Genomic DNA, 13,187 nt, shown 5'->3' on the forward strand with positions numbered 1-13,187 from the left:
ATCCAGGCCACCATATATATCAAGAACAGCTTGGCTTCTTTTTCAAATTTTAGAAGAGGGATAAGGAACTTATGTACCTGTAACATTGTTGGACTAAGTATCCCACCACCCTTGACACATCAACCATGCTGGTAGACAACACATTCTCCACGTCTGTTTCAAATACAATTATTTGACGGCAATGTAATACTTCCATTGCCATCTCTAATTGCTGCTGCTCTATAAGGTTGGACTGGTCATTTTACATACAAATATAACAGTCCCATGAGAAAGGGGAAAATATGAAAAATGTTCAGCACCGCTATCTCCACCTCCTTCCCTCTACTAACTGGAATTGGATTTGCTTATATTATAGATGACTATTCAGAAATGAACCATACCTTTTTCAAAGACAGGATGAGAGTTGAAGAACAGGCATGTCTCTGGCATAGTTCCAGAGTGTGTGTGCACATGCAGATTAAACAATGAATTTAGTTTATTGGCCTGACCAGCAACTAGTTTTACCAAAATCATTTCACAAAGATAGGGGTCAGGCTCAAAGTAGAATACTTCAACCCCCTAACCGCCCCCCCAAAAAAAAAACAGAGCTGGAGAACTGTGGTCTTCCTGGTGTTTTGGGGAACTGGATTCCTCATTAAGCCTGAACAATAAGGTGAAAGATTAAGGAAGGAGGATTTTTTCTTTTGAATCTAAAAGACCAAGGTACTTAAGGAAAAATAATCTCTTGTCAACTTTCATTGCCAAAGCAATATCTCTGGGTTGCCTACATATACAGTAAGACTAGTGGCTGATGACTCCAATCAATGAGCCTGATTGTCCCAAAAGTCACCAGTTACAGATCGTTACCTCTTATTTTGAAAAAAGAACAGAGAGGCAGAAAATATTTGGCTAGAAGACTTGTTAATCCATAGTAAGAAGCACAAAATGCATGAAATGTAGGTGCTGATGCAAAACCAATGCATTTTACACTATATGAACAGAAGAATAAATTTGTACAGTACCTGGAAAAGCATATTAAGTTTAGAAGCACGGCTGGCAATGGACTCCATGCCTTGCTCTGTTGTGTTACGTGCACCATACTTAAACTTCAACATCTTCAAATTTCACCAGTCAAAGGCAGCTATGATGAAAGCTGTGGTTCACTGCAAAACTTGATTAGAATGAGTAATATTAAGAGAAGGTTGCAACATCTTTGGTGATCTTTTTGAATCCTATAATTTTACAAAAGCCAGCTATACTTTTGAAAGAAAGTTAACCAGTGTTACATGCAGCAAGGAAGGGGAAAATGTGCTTTGAAAAACTGAGCCACCATTTAAGACCTTTCCATAATCTACCATGCATCCTTTGTAATCTCACTGAAAACATTGAGTCCTAGAAAAATATTGTGATGTCTTATCAGAAGATCAGGAAGATTCCTGAATCCACCTCTAGCTGGCTTCTCATCTGATGAGGAATGTGGTTAGAAATTTGTAAAAGTGCACATGGCAGAGGTAGAGTTTTCTGGGAGCTTCATCAGACTTCCTTTAATACATTTCGCTTGCCTATAGCTGGCTACAGAAAGAATTATGTCATTTCGAACTATAACTGTGTTAAAAAGGAAAGTGAGTTCCCATTAAGAGCCAGTGTAGTGGCTAGGAATGTTGGACTATGACTTGAGAGATCTGGATTCAAAAATTCATACAACCATGAAACCCATTGAGCATCTTCTCAGCCTGACCTACTTCACAGGATTGTTGTAAGGAGGAAAGACAATCTCTTCAAGGCATTGGCCAAAAAGAGGAAGAGGAACATAAAGAACAACTCAAACATGCAGCTGGGGGGTGGGGGGAGAACCCTATCCTGAGACATGCCATTTTGAACATTCATCCTGCCAATGCTCTCCTTCCAGGTTAGAGTTGTGGGTGATTTTGTCACAAAACACATGAAAAGGATTTGGAGGGGAAGGGGGGAATGGTGTGTGTGGAATACAAGAGTGTGTCAGCTCCTGAAGCAGTAGAAAGTAGACTTGACCACCAAAAGCTCACATTAAAAGTGAGACTTTATGGTGCCATTAGGCCTCTGTCTCTTGTTTGTTTTGCTTTGGGTTTTGTTTTGTTTTTTTGCCTGATACATTTGCAAATATTAACACAGCTGCTTCTTCAAAAAGCTGCTAAACCAATTGGTTATTTGCAAAAACTTGTCCCCAAAATGGGGTAGGTCTTCCAAGGACCACCAAAGCTGTGGGCTCTTGCCCAGCCTAAACAGGAACAGAGGTATAAACCAGCACTGCAACCATTACACACCAACCCTCTGGAAAGAATAGAGAGCAATGATGGCATAACACACACCCTTGACAAGGATGTGCAGAAGGCCAACAAGAACAGGAGTTTCCCTGTTCCCTTCTTCTGGGGGCATCCTGGGACTATGCAGCTTGCTCAAGGCCACACAGGCTGGCTCCTCTCCTGCGAGTCACAGTCAGGAATTGGAACGCCTGACCTTTGGGTCCACAGCCAGATACCTAAACCACTGAGCTCTCCAGCCAGCTGTAAAACATGTGCCACCAAGTCAATTTGGGCTAATGGCGATCCTTTTCAGGTAAAGAAATACTCAGAAGTGATTTGCCATGTGCTTCTTCTGGAGGCGCCCTGGAACTGTGCAGCTTGCCCAAGGCCACACAGGCTGGCTCTTCTCCCAAGACGCACACAAAGGTGCTTGCCTTGAGCACCTTTCCCCCAAAAGATAGTGCTCAAGGCAAGTTACCAAAAGATAAATAAATATCAGGCAAAATCCAGAGGAACAAAACAAAAAGGCACCTTAAAGACTAAATATGGTAAAGTGCAAGCCTATCAGGCAAAATTTAAAGGGGGAAAAAATAACAAAAACACATTACACCTCAAAGACTAACAATTACTGTACATTTTAATGTGGACCACAGAAGCTCACATTAAAATCCATTAGTTAATCCTTGAAATATCACATGGTTTTGTTCCTTCCCCCCCCCCTTTGGATTTTGCCTGATATCCTTGCACTTGGATACTTCTGGTAATGGTGTGGCTAAAAAATATTGAAAGTAAGTAAGTAAGTAAGTAAATGAATGAATAAATAAATGAATAAATAAATAAATAAAAACTGATTAAAACCAACATAAACCTTAATAAATATAAACCTGTCCCACCCTAACAACCTAGCCACCTGAAAAAATATTTCCGAAAAACATTAAAATAAAACAAAATCAAAAATGACGGAGATTGAAAACAATACGGCGGTAAAGGTGAGACTCCTGAGGAGAAAAGTCAGCCCGCTACAGCCTGTGGCATCTTTAAGAGAGCAAGGACTTCATTCGCCTCAGAAGAAACACCAAACTCCCATTAAGGCTCGAGCACGGCCTGGGGTGGGGGGCCCTCCCTCCCCGCAACCCCCTCAGAAGGCTGCCACACATTTCCTTCGCCCCATAACACGAGGGAAGAAGCGACGCCACCGGCCCAGACCCAAAACCTACCGCCTCAGGCCCTGCTCCGCGCGCGCCGCCTCAGCCGCTCCCGCCATGAAGGTTTGAACAAACCAGGCAAGGAGTTGCGTCACCGACCGCCCCCGGCCAATCGGGCGCCGACTCTCCCGCCACGTGACTCCCCCGCCTCCGCCAATCTCCGAGCCGGGCTGCGACTACAAGCCCAGCCGGCTTTCTGACTCCTCCTCCTCCTCCTCCTCCCCTCTCCAAAAAAAGGGGGCGTGTCCAAAGCCAGCCCAACGGATTTAACGGATTTTTTTTCCTGTCAGATTCAAGAGCCTGTCTTTCTTTCTTCCCCCCCCTCTTGTGTGTTTAATAAAATAAAATAAAAACCAGTGTTGTTTTTATAATGTGTCCTGCTTAGCTCATATCCTAAAACTGCTTAGCTCAGGGACGGTCCCCCTGAACCCTCACAAACAGGGAAACATTATGAATGGCGCTTTTTCCTAATCTGTTGTATCTCCTTACAATGTTTATATTAGATATTAGAGACGCACAGATTCGTGTTTTGGCGCTACAATTAGGAAAATCTGAAGATAGAAAACTGCACATCTATGTATTGGGCTGTAGGGGCTTTCAAAGCAGCTAAGGAACCAATAATAAATAATATATAAATATATAAATATACAGTATATTTTCAGCTGCATGCAAGAGAGAGTGCAGTTTTAAGGGTTTTTCCCCCCAAAGGCTTGCAATTTTAACAGGCACAGAACACGAGAATCCTTCCTCTCAAGTTCTTAATGTTATTTTTATTAATTAATTATTTCATCATTGGCCTTTCCTCTTATGAAATAAAGGCAGTCTTTTGGCCTATCCTGTCCTTGCTTCTCTTCAGAACAACCTTGTGAGGTAGAACAGGTTGAGAGACCAGGACTGGAATCAAGATCACCCAGTGAATTTCATGGGTTAGTGGCAGCTTTAGTGTCAATCCCCCCCCCCCCCCAAATTCCAGGCTGCTCTACCATAGTGACTTTCAGTCTCAATGGTTTGAAATGACGTTAAATTGTTATTAAAACTCCAGAGTTTGGAAAAACTCCAATCTGATGGAGTGGCTGCTGGAGGATGACACTTAGGAAGAAGCAGAACCTGGTGAAGGTGGCTTCCAAGGTGGTGGCCCCAATATCCTTATATATTTGTTTTCATTTCCTGGGCAATCTCTAGACAATCTTTCTTTTTTCCACAGTGGCAGCCAGATCACTTTGGGAAACTAATATAGAAGCCAGGAACTGTTCACTTTTGTTGCCCAGAAACTGCTATCATAACCCGAGAGCATAAAAATATTACATTTTAGACTACAACTCTCAGAATCCCCACCCACCCATTGGGAGTTGTAGTCCAAAAAAAAAAGCAGCATTTCCAAGTTCTTTTTCTGTTCCTTTAAGATTTTAAAAAAAAAACATGCATTTTAACATACCATGTTTCCCCGAAAATAAAACAGGGTCTTATATTAATTTTTGCTCCAAAAAACGCATTAGGGCTTATTTTCAGGGCATGTTTTATTTTACAGTCATGTCATCTTCTGGTTGCTGCACAATGGTGGAGGGTGGGGATTCACTTAACTAGGGCTTATTTTGGGGGTTGGGCTTATATTACGAGCATCCTGAAAAATCATACTAGGGCTTATTTTCAGGTTAGGTCTTATTTTCGGGAAAACAGGGTAAAATGTGCAGCTGGAAACCGACAGAGGTGTGACTGAAGAAAGGGAAAAAACATTGGGACAGTAATGCTTATCTGTTTATTAAGAGCCTAAATGACAGGCAGTGTCATATCATACCATTTATTTAAGAGTTAGGAAGTGCTTTGTTTCCATCCTTGAATCAAACTGCCCAAACCATTTTAAATTAACTTCTTTTGAGTCAGTAATTTCATCAGTACAGGTACTGTAAGTCTATACCTGTTGACTACAGTTTAACAGAAACTAAAGGCCGAATATGAGATGGATTGGCTTCTTAAGGGAAACCAGAACCTTGAATTTCAGAGAGCTAAGGAGAGCTATTAATGGTAGGACATTTTGGAAATCATTCATTCATTCATTCCTAGGGTTGCCATAACAGCAGCCGCAACAGCAAGAACAACAATCCTCTGTTTGAAGAGGAATTGAAGGACAATCCAGACTAATCTTATTTAAAGATAAGAATCAGAAGGGGGGAAATCACAGTCCTTGAAGATGTCCATCCTTAATTTGCAGCTCTGGGGCTGTGGAGGGAATTTCAAGCACACACATTCCCCAGATGCAATTTCCCCCACTCTGTTGAGATGTATTGTTATCTTTTTAAATAATAAAAGTAAAAGTAATGTATCTATAAATTGGCACATGCACTTTATGGAAATTAGTGCCTTTTCTGTCTACTTGGTTGATGACATATGCATGTCACATCCCCTTTTGCTGTAATTTCTTAGTGGCCACCCTATTTTGAACTCAATTTCATCCTCAGCAACAGAACCAGGCAGCTTAAAATTATGGATCTGAGACCATTACAGCTACAACCATGGTGTCAGGTTTTTTAAAATGTATTTATTTATTCCCACCTTTCCCCCAAAGCAAGGATCCAAGACAGATTAGCAGCCCATCTATTTATGGTCTACATTGAATATCTGTAGGCCAGATGTGTACTACCTATCTAAACATCTTATAGGCCAGATGTTTGTGGTCTACAATTTTTTTTAATTTAAAGAAAGACAAAGGAGACACTCCCAATTCACCAACATACAACAACTTTAATCCAAAAGTTTAAAACCACCTTTGGCTGCTAAATGTTTTGGACTTCAGTTCCACGAAGTGTCAGCCAGCGCGGTCAATGCTGACAATGGTTGGCAATTTTTGTCCAAAGCTCCTGTAAGGCTAACATTCCCCCTCAGGTTTTACAGGTTAAGCACCGTGCCTTTTAAAAATACAGTACTGCTGACACGCGGCTGACCTCAGATGTTAAAGGTCTGTGATGTCACTGCTACCTGAGAAACCAGGTGTCTATGTTTGGGAAGACATATCCTGAAATCAGAAGGGCATGGAAAGGTGAAAGAAGAGGCACTAATCTCACAGGATCATGGCAACTCTTCAGCAAAAAGAAGACCCTGAATCCGATTCCAATATGATGGCCCAGGACATTGACTGGTTACACTGTCGGGCGAGTCTGTGTAAAGTAAATCTCTTCAGCAATGACAAACTGAAAAGTGACAAGGAGCGGAAGCTGGTCTGTTTTGTTGATGTCTCCAAGCTCAACGAAAGAGGCGGAGATCAGAATCCATCTCCTGGTGAGAAAACTGATATGGAGCCTGCGGAGGGATTTGATCTGGAAGAGAAGGAGATCGTCGTCATCAAAGACGAGAACGAAAACTCCACCAACACGGAAGGAGCCGTCTGCTTTTTCAAACCAGGCCTCTGCGAAAAAGGCAACGTGATGGGCTGGCTGAACGACGATCTTCAGAAATATGCTATCGGGTTCCAGCATGCGCTGACTCCAACGAATAACCCCCAGAAACCGAATCCTTTTGATTCACCAGCAGACATCCCCTCTCTAAACAAGCCTGCAACCTGCAACCCTTCTGGTGCCTAAAGAAAAAAACCTAGATGATCGTTCCCATTCTGTCAATAAGCTGTGTTCTTTGATCTTTCCAAAGGCATGCAAAGAGATCAAGGAAGATCATCAATAAATTTTTTAAAAGTAAACAAGAGAGAGTAGCTGATTCTATGATTCACATCACATCAGGTACCAAAGGCCAAGATAATTATAGCCAAAGGCTAAGACTCCATGGTGTACAGTATGTCTACTTGTAACAACATAACTGAAAATTGATTCCCACCCAGCTCCTACTGCAGCCCTTGGTGATGGCAAAAGCCTGGTCTATGTAGATTCTTAGACAGATATGTAGGTGCAGAAGGCAGGGTGTAAGTCATTGGGCCCAGTGGTTCAGGCAAAAATGGGTTAAGGCAAAAGGTTCAAAAACAAGAAAGTTAAAAACTAGTCCTTAGATATCACCCCCGTAGTCAGTGCTTAAAGCACTCTCTAGATGGTTTACAATTGAATCATGCAGGCTATACATTCCTCCCCCTCCAAGCAAGCTGGGTATTCAATTTACAGACCTCAAAAGGATGGAAAGCTGAGTGAACCTCAAGCTGGCTCCCTGGGATTGAACCCACAAGCAGAGTTTTGGCTGCAGTGCTTCGGTTTAACCACTGTGCTATGAGACTCCTGATGAATAAGATCCATTGATTTTAATGATCTGAAGGGACATACAGGTTTGTAGACATAGGATTCTGCTGTTATGTATTTAAAAACAAGTTGGTAATCTCTGGGATGTTGGAAACAGTATTCCACACGTATGGGCGATATCTGAAAGAGCTTCCAATATGCCCTGTGTTATCCCGATTATACAATAATCCTATAAAACTATTAGACACTGAGCATGAGCACAAACCAAATCCTTATGGTGGTGGAAGCGACGGCGAACAGTGGAGGAATATGCATTAATTTCAGTAAGAGAGTACTGGAATGAAGGTTCAGTTACAGGAGGTTGTGTTGATAAGCAATTTGAAGGAGTTTCGTACAACAGACACTTTAATAAGGTGCAGCCCATTTCACCAAAGACATGGCTCTAAAGGAATGGGCTGCAGGTGACAAAAGGTTTATGCCAAATAAAACTTTGTATTATTTAAGGCAGCACAAGACTTAAACGGCTACCTTCTGGAAATTTCTCAGAGGATGCAGCAGGGTTAAGGAACAGCAAATGAGCAAAGGTGGAGTCATTTGGAAGATCTCTGGACTACATACAGGTGGTTGGGGGGGAGGACAACGCCAAGACCAAAGAAATGGAGGCATTAAGGTATTGGAGATGAGAGAAAATTGAGGCAAGCGAAGAACAGAAGGTTTGGGCAAGTGTCCAGGGGCTGGGGTTATTTGCAGCACTATCATGATGATGATGATGATGATGGAACTGCAGAGCTGGAAGGGACCTGTGGGTCATTTAGCACAGCTCCTGTCAAGGAGGCACATTAGAGAATCGAACACCCGACCTCTGGCTCGGCCCCACCATACCTTAAATGCAGTGGGACTGACACAGCATAGTGGAAGCTTGGTGAGAGCGGCCAACCCAAGGTATTTTGGTCTCTGAGGCTAAAACAGAGGGTGCATGCCGGCATTCGTTTTGTTTAGTCGTTTAGTCGTGTCCGACTCTTCGTGACCCCATGGACCAGAGCATGCCAGGCCCCCCTACCTTCCACTGCCTCCCGGAGTTGGGTCAGATTCATGTTGGTTGCTTCGGTGACACTGTCCGTCCATCTCATCCTCTGTCATCCCCTTCTCCTCTTGCCTTCACACTTTCCCAACATTAAGGTCTTTTCCAGGGAGTCCTCTCTTCTCATGAGATGGCCAAAGTATTGGAACCTCAGCTTCAGGATCTGTCCTTCCAGTGAGCACTCAGGGCTGATTTCCTTCAGAATGGAGAGGTTTGTTCTCCTTGCAGTCCAGGGGACTCTCAAGAGCCTCCTCCAGCACCACAATTCAAAAGCATCAATTCTTCAGCGGCCAGCTTTCTTTATGGTCCAGCTCTCACTTCCATACATCACTACAGGAAAAACCATAGCTTTGACTATTCAGACTTTTGTTGTCAAGGTGATGTCTCTGCTTTTTAAGATGCTGTCAAGGTTTGTCATCGTTTTCCTCCCAAGAAGCAGGCGTCTTTTAATTTCGTGGCTGCTGTCTCCATCTGCAGTGATTATGGAGCCCAAGAAAGTAAAATCTCTCACTGCCTCCATATCTTCCCCTTCTATTTGCAAGGACGTGATGGGGCCAGTGGCCATGATCTTAGTTTTTTTTTTATGTTGAGTTTCAGGCCGTTTTTTGCACTCTCCTCTTTCACCCTCATTACAAGGTTCTTTAGTTCCTCCTCACTTTCTGCCATCAGAGTGGTATTGTCTGCATATCGGAGATTGTTGATATTTCTTCCAGCAATCTTAATTCCGGCTTGGGATTCCTCCAGTCCAGCCTACAGTCCCGGCAGCCGAATTGTACATCACACTAGTGATGGCACAGGATCCGAGGTAGGTGGCAGGATAGGGTTGCCTGAAAAACAAGCTTGTCCAGAACAGGAGTTCTCACATTTTATTTTCCAAATGATGCTGGTCTGTACCTGTCCGGATACTGAATCCTTCCCGAGGCCGGCAGATGTTAAAGTCTAACAAGGAGCCTCTCCTGGTGCAGTGGTTAAGATGCATTACTGCAGCCCAGACGCTGCTCATGACCGGACTTCAGTCGCAACAGACTCAGATAGCCAGCTCGAGGTTGACTCAGCTATCTGTCCTTTTGAGGTCAGTAAACTGAATATGCGGCATGCGGGGTCGTGGTGGCCGTGGGTGGCCTGCGTAATGAAACTGTAAACCGTCCAGAGAGTGCTTTAAGCACTATGGGGTGGAACATAAGCAGCGTGCTTTGCTTTGCTAACAATACTTGGGTGAGAATTGTGAGGCTAAAACGTTCACTGTTGTCGAACGGAGGACAACAGCCCTCGGCGGAGGTTTCTCTCCCCGTCTGGTGCCTGACCCGCTGCTCCATTCTGTCTTAAAGTCGAACTGCCCATGCAGGCATTAATGCACATTCCCAACCAGGCCCATTAAATCAAGCAGGAGGGCCTGCAGAAGACCATTCAGCCAAAGTGCTAAACATTAAACAGGAAGGATGGAAAGGCTGGGAGGGGAGGATGCCTTTTGTGCCGGGTTTGAGCTCAACATGGCATGATTTGCTATTCAAAGGCCAAACTGTTTTTCGAAAATCCCCACTGGCCAGGCTGTAATCCCTTGGGCACAAGAAAAGTGGTCCTTTGGGCCCCAGCCAGAGTCCTGTGCAAAAGGGGAAAAAAAGAGTGCATACTTGCAACAGGTGACCTTTTGATCGTATCCATGAGTAAGTTGTTTCAGGATTTCAGCCAAGATCCTTTGTGTGGGTTCCCCCCGCCGCCCCCACCACCCACAAAAGATGATTACTTCTTGAAACAAAGTTCTTTAGTGGGTTGAGATATATCTTCATATTTAAATTTTTGCTATTTTTACTTGCTATTTCACTCTCACTTCGTATATATGTATGCATCGTAATGTAGAAAGGAAATGTTTATAACACTGTATGAAAGGTAATACAGAGGAGAGGCAGGATCTGTTCTTGATCATCCCAGAGTGCAGGACATATAATAATGGGCTCAAGTTACAGGAGGCCAGATTTCAGCTGAATATCAGGGGAAATGTCTTATCTGATACAGCAGCAAGAAAATGAGACCAATTACCTTGGGAGATGATGAGCACCCCAGTGCTGGAGGCATTCAAGAGCAAAGTGGACCCCCCCCATGTCCCATCTGCTTTGATTTGGATTCTTGCATTGAGCAGGGGGTTGGACTCGATGACCTTATGGGTCCCATTCAACTCAATCATTCTGTGATGCTGGAACAAAGACTCAAATGTTCCTAATTGTTTTCGTTGCACCTAAGTGCATCAGTTCCGCTTGTGGACAGCTCTCAGTCTCAGAGCATCATCTTACCACCTTGCAGATGATTTTCAGCATGCTGTTACATTTATCAGTTTTAAAAGGAATTTTCCAAGGCCTGCCAAGGAATTATGAGTGGAGGGCAGCCACCATTTTAGCTTTCCACCACCCAATAGATGAGACTATACTGGGCCCTAATGTAGCTGAGAAAATTAAATGGCAGCCAGATCCACCTGCTCAAAGTGCTGTTATATATTCAAAATGTTCCCTTGTCCAAAATTCAAGGCTCAACCTATTCTCTTTTACAAAAGAATCTCTTGTCTTTGAAGAGCTGTCTGGTCTAAATCTGATTCAAAGGTCTGGATACAATTGGCAGTAATCAATCAAGCAGACCCATTGAATCGATGGGATTTATATAAGTGTTGGCCTACCATTCAGCCACTGATTCAATGAGTCTAATGCATATGAGACCAGTACGTAATTGAATTTGGGTTTAAGAACCATAAGGGCTCTTGACCTTGTGACTCCAGACCTGAATCACAGACTGTGCAACGGGCACGAGGGTCATCTCAGGACAGTCTACTCCACAGGGGCAAGATATATTGCAATCCTGTTTGAACTACAATCATCATGTCCCATTTGTACATATAAATTAGCATGGGCCATATTATAAACTTCAGTGGTTCCCTTTTACCTTCTTTTGCGGTAGTGTGTGAGTTGCCACCATGCCTACACACACACAACAGAGTGAAGGGGAAACAAGTTAACAAGGGTCTGAAGCTGCTAAAGGGACCATTTAGAAACACAAAGGGTGGGTTATATTTCTAAATAATTTATTCCATAAACAGTTCAGGACCCGAGCGAGAATCGATGGGTAACTCCATGTCAAAATAGTAGCTTCAGTGCACAGAAACATTGGTTTCTTCTATGAAAAATTCCCTGCAAGTCAATATGCAGCACAGAAGGAAGTCAGCTGGGCTACAGGTCTCCTCTCTTATGTACAATTTTTAAATTACAGCATTTATAGGAGAGGAGGGTTCAAAACGGCTCTCCCTGCCTATGGTCTGAAATGGTCCAGTTTATAGTCGACTAAATCTGTTGCGTACATGATGATTTCTAAATCTAGAAACTACATTTGCCCTCTTAAAATAGCCTTTCCAAATACTTCTTCAAAACACCAAAATTACCCCCCTGTCTTCCTGTTCCTCCAATTCACATCTGCTCCATTCCTTAAATCAGCAGTAACAAGAAAAAACATTTAGCTTGTAGCCCTAAAAGGGTAGTTTGAAACCAACTTTATTTTTCCAAAGAACAAACATGCAAAGAGCAGTTGGCTTAAGCTGCAGACACTCAGATACATATACAGTGGTGCCTCGCAAGACAAATTTAATTCATTCCGCAGTTAATGTTGTCTTGTGAACAATTTGTCTTGCGAAACACGTTTTCCCATAGGAATGCATTGAAATCTAATTAATGCGTTCCTATGGGCAAAAAAGTCAGAACAAAGTCAAATTTGGTTTACAAAGGGTTTATTAAGTGCTCTTCAAAGCCATACATATTGTGCAGATGATTTTAAAATTTTCAATCCAAAAACTTTAACTTTTTAAACATCATAGAAAAACATTTAAAAATCAGCAAACATGAGTCAGGAACAAAAACTGGAAAACATTCTATATATTCGCGAAGGCTTTCACGGCCGGGATCTAATGGTTGTTGTGGGTTTTTCAGGCTCTTTGGCCGTGTTCTGAAGGTTGTTCTTCCTAACGTTTCGCCAGTCCCAGTGGCCGGCATCTTCAGAGGACAGAAACCTGTGCTCTGAAAACATTTGCATTTTTCTAAGATGTAGCAAATATGATTCCAGGGAAAATTGTTTGAAGAATAGGGATATGATTGCATTCTGAATCACAGCTTTTTACCAGCTTTCCTATGTGCAATTAAGCTATTTTCCCCCAAAGTAGTTGCATATAGTCCTGTCTCAGAAAAATGTGTCAGAGTCCTCCCACGTATTGTTTTATTTACGTCCCCAAATTAGTAATTATGTGCAGCTGACTTTGTCACCCTTAGCCCTGAGATACTTTTTTTGAAATGTATTTTTATTGTTCCTACAATTATGACTTAGTTCAGGTCGCTTGTTCCTACCATTTTCCCCTGCTGGTAATTTGTTCTACTGTTTCACAAACATGTTATTTTTCTGTGGTGCTGGTTTTAAAAGACCCACTTAATGCCAACACAGC

The 13,187-nt window shown here is 42.7% G+C and overlaps 1 protein-coding gene across 16 annotated transcripts in view; it reads right to left on the reverse strand.

Annotated features, from left to right (window-relative positions):
• CIT (citron rho-interacting serine/threonine kinase) overlaps positions 1-3,562 on the reverse strand; it is a 133,302-nt gene extending 129,740 nt beyond the window's left edge. For all 16 annotated transcript variants that reach the window (XR_013539169.1, XR_013539170.1, XM_078381611.1 and 13 more), the window contains exons 1-2: positions 3,479-3,562; positions 1,002-1,132 (exon numbers count right to left, since the gene is read on the reverse strand). Coding sequence is in view for 14 of the 16 variants with exons in the window: in XM_078381611.1 (XP_078237737.1) it covers positions 1,002-1,094 (93 nt within the window). In the remaining 2 variants the exon portion in view is untranslated. The remainder of the gene's footprint in view (positions 1-1,001; positions 1,133-3,478) is intronic.
• Between the last annotated feature and the right edge of the window lie 9,625 nt (positions 3,563-13,187).

Source organism: Pogona vitticeps, chromosome 14 (genome assembly GCF_051106095.1).
Source record: "Pogona vitticeps strain Pit_001003342236 chromosome 14, PviZW2.1, whole genome shotgun sequence".
NCBI lineage: Eukaryota > Metazoa > Chordata > Lepidosauria > Squamata > Agamidae > Pogona > Pogona vitticeps.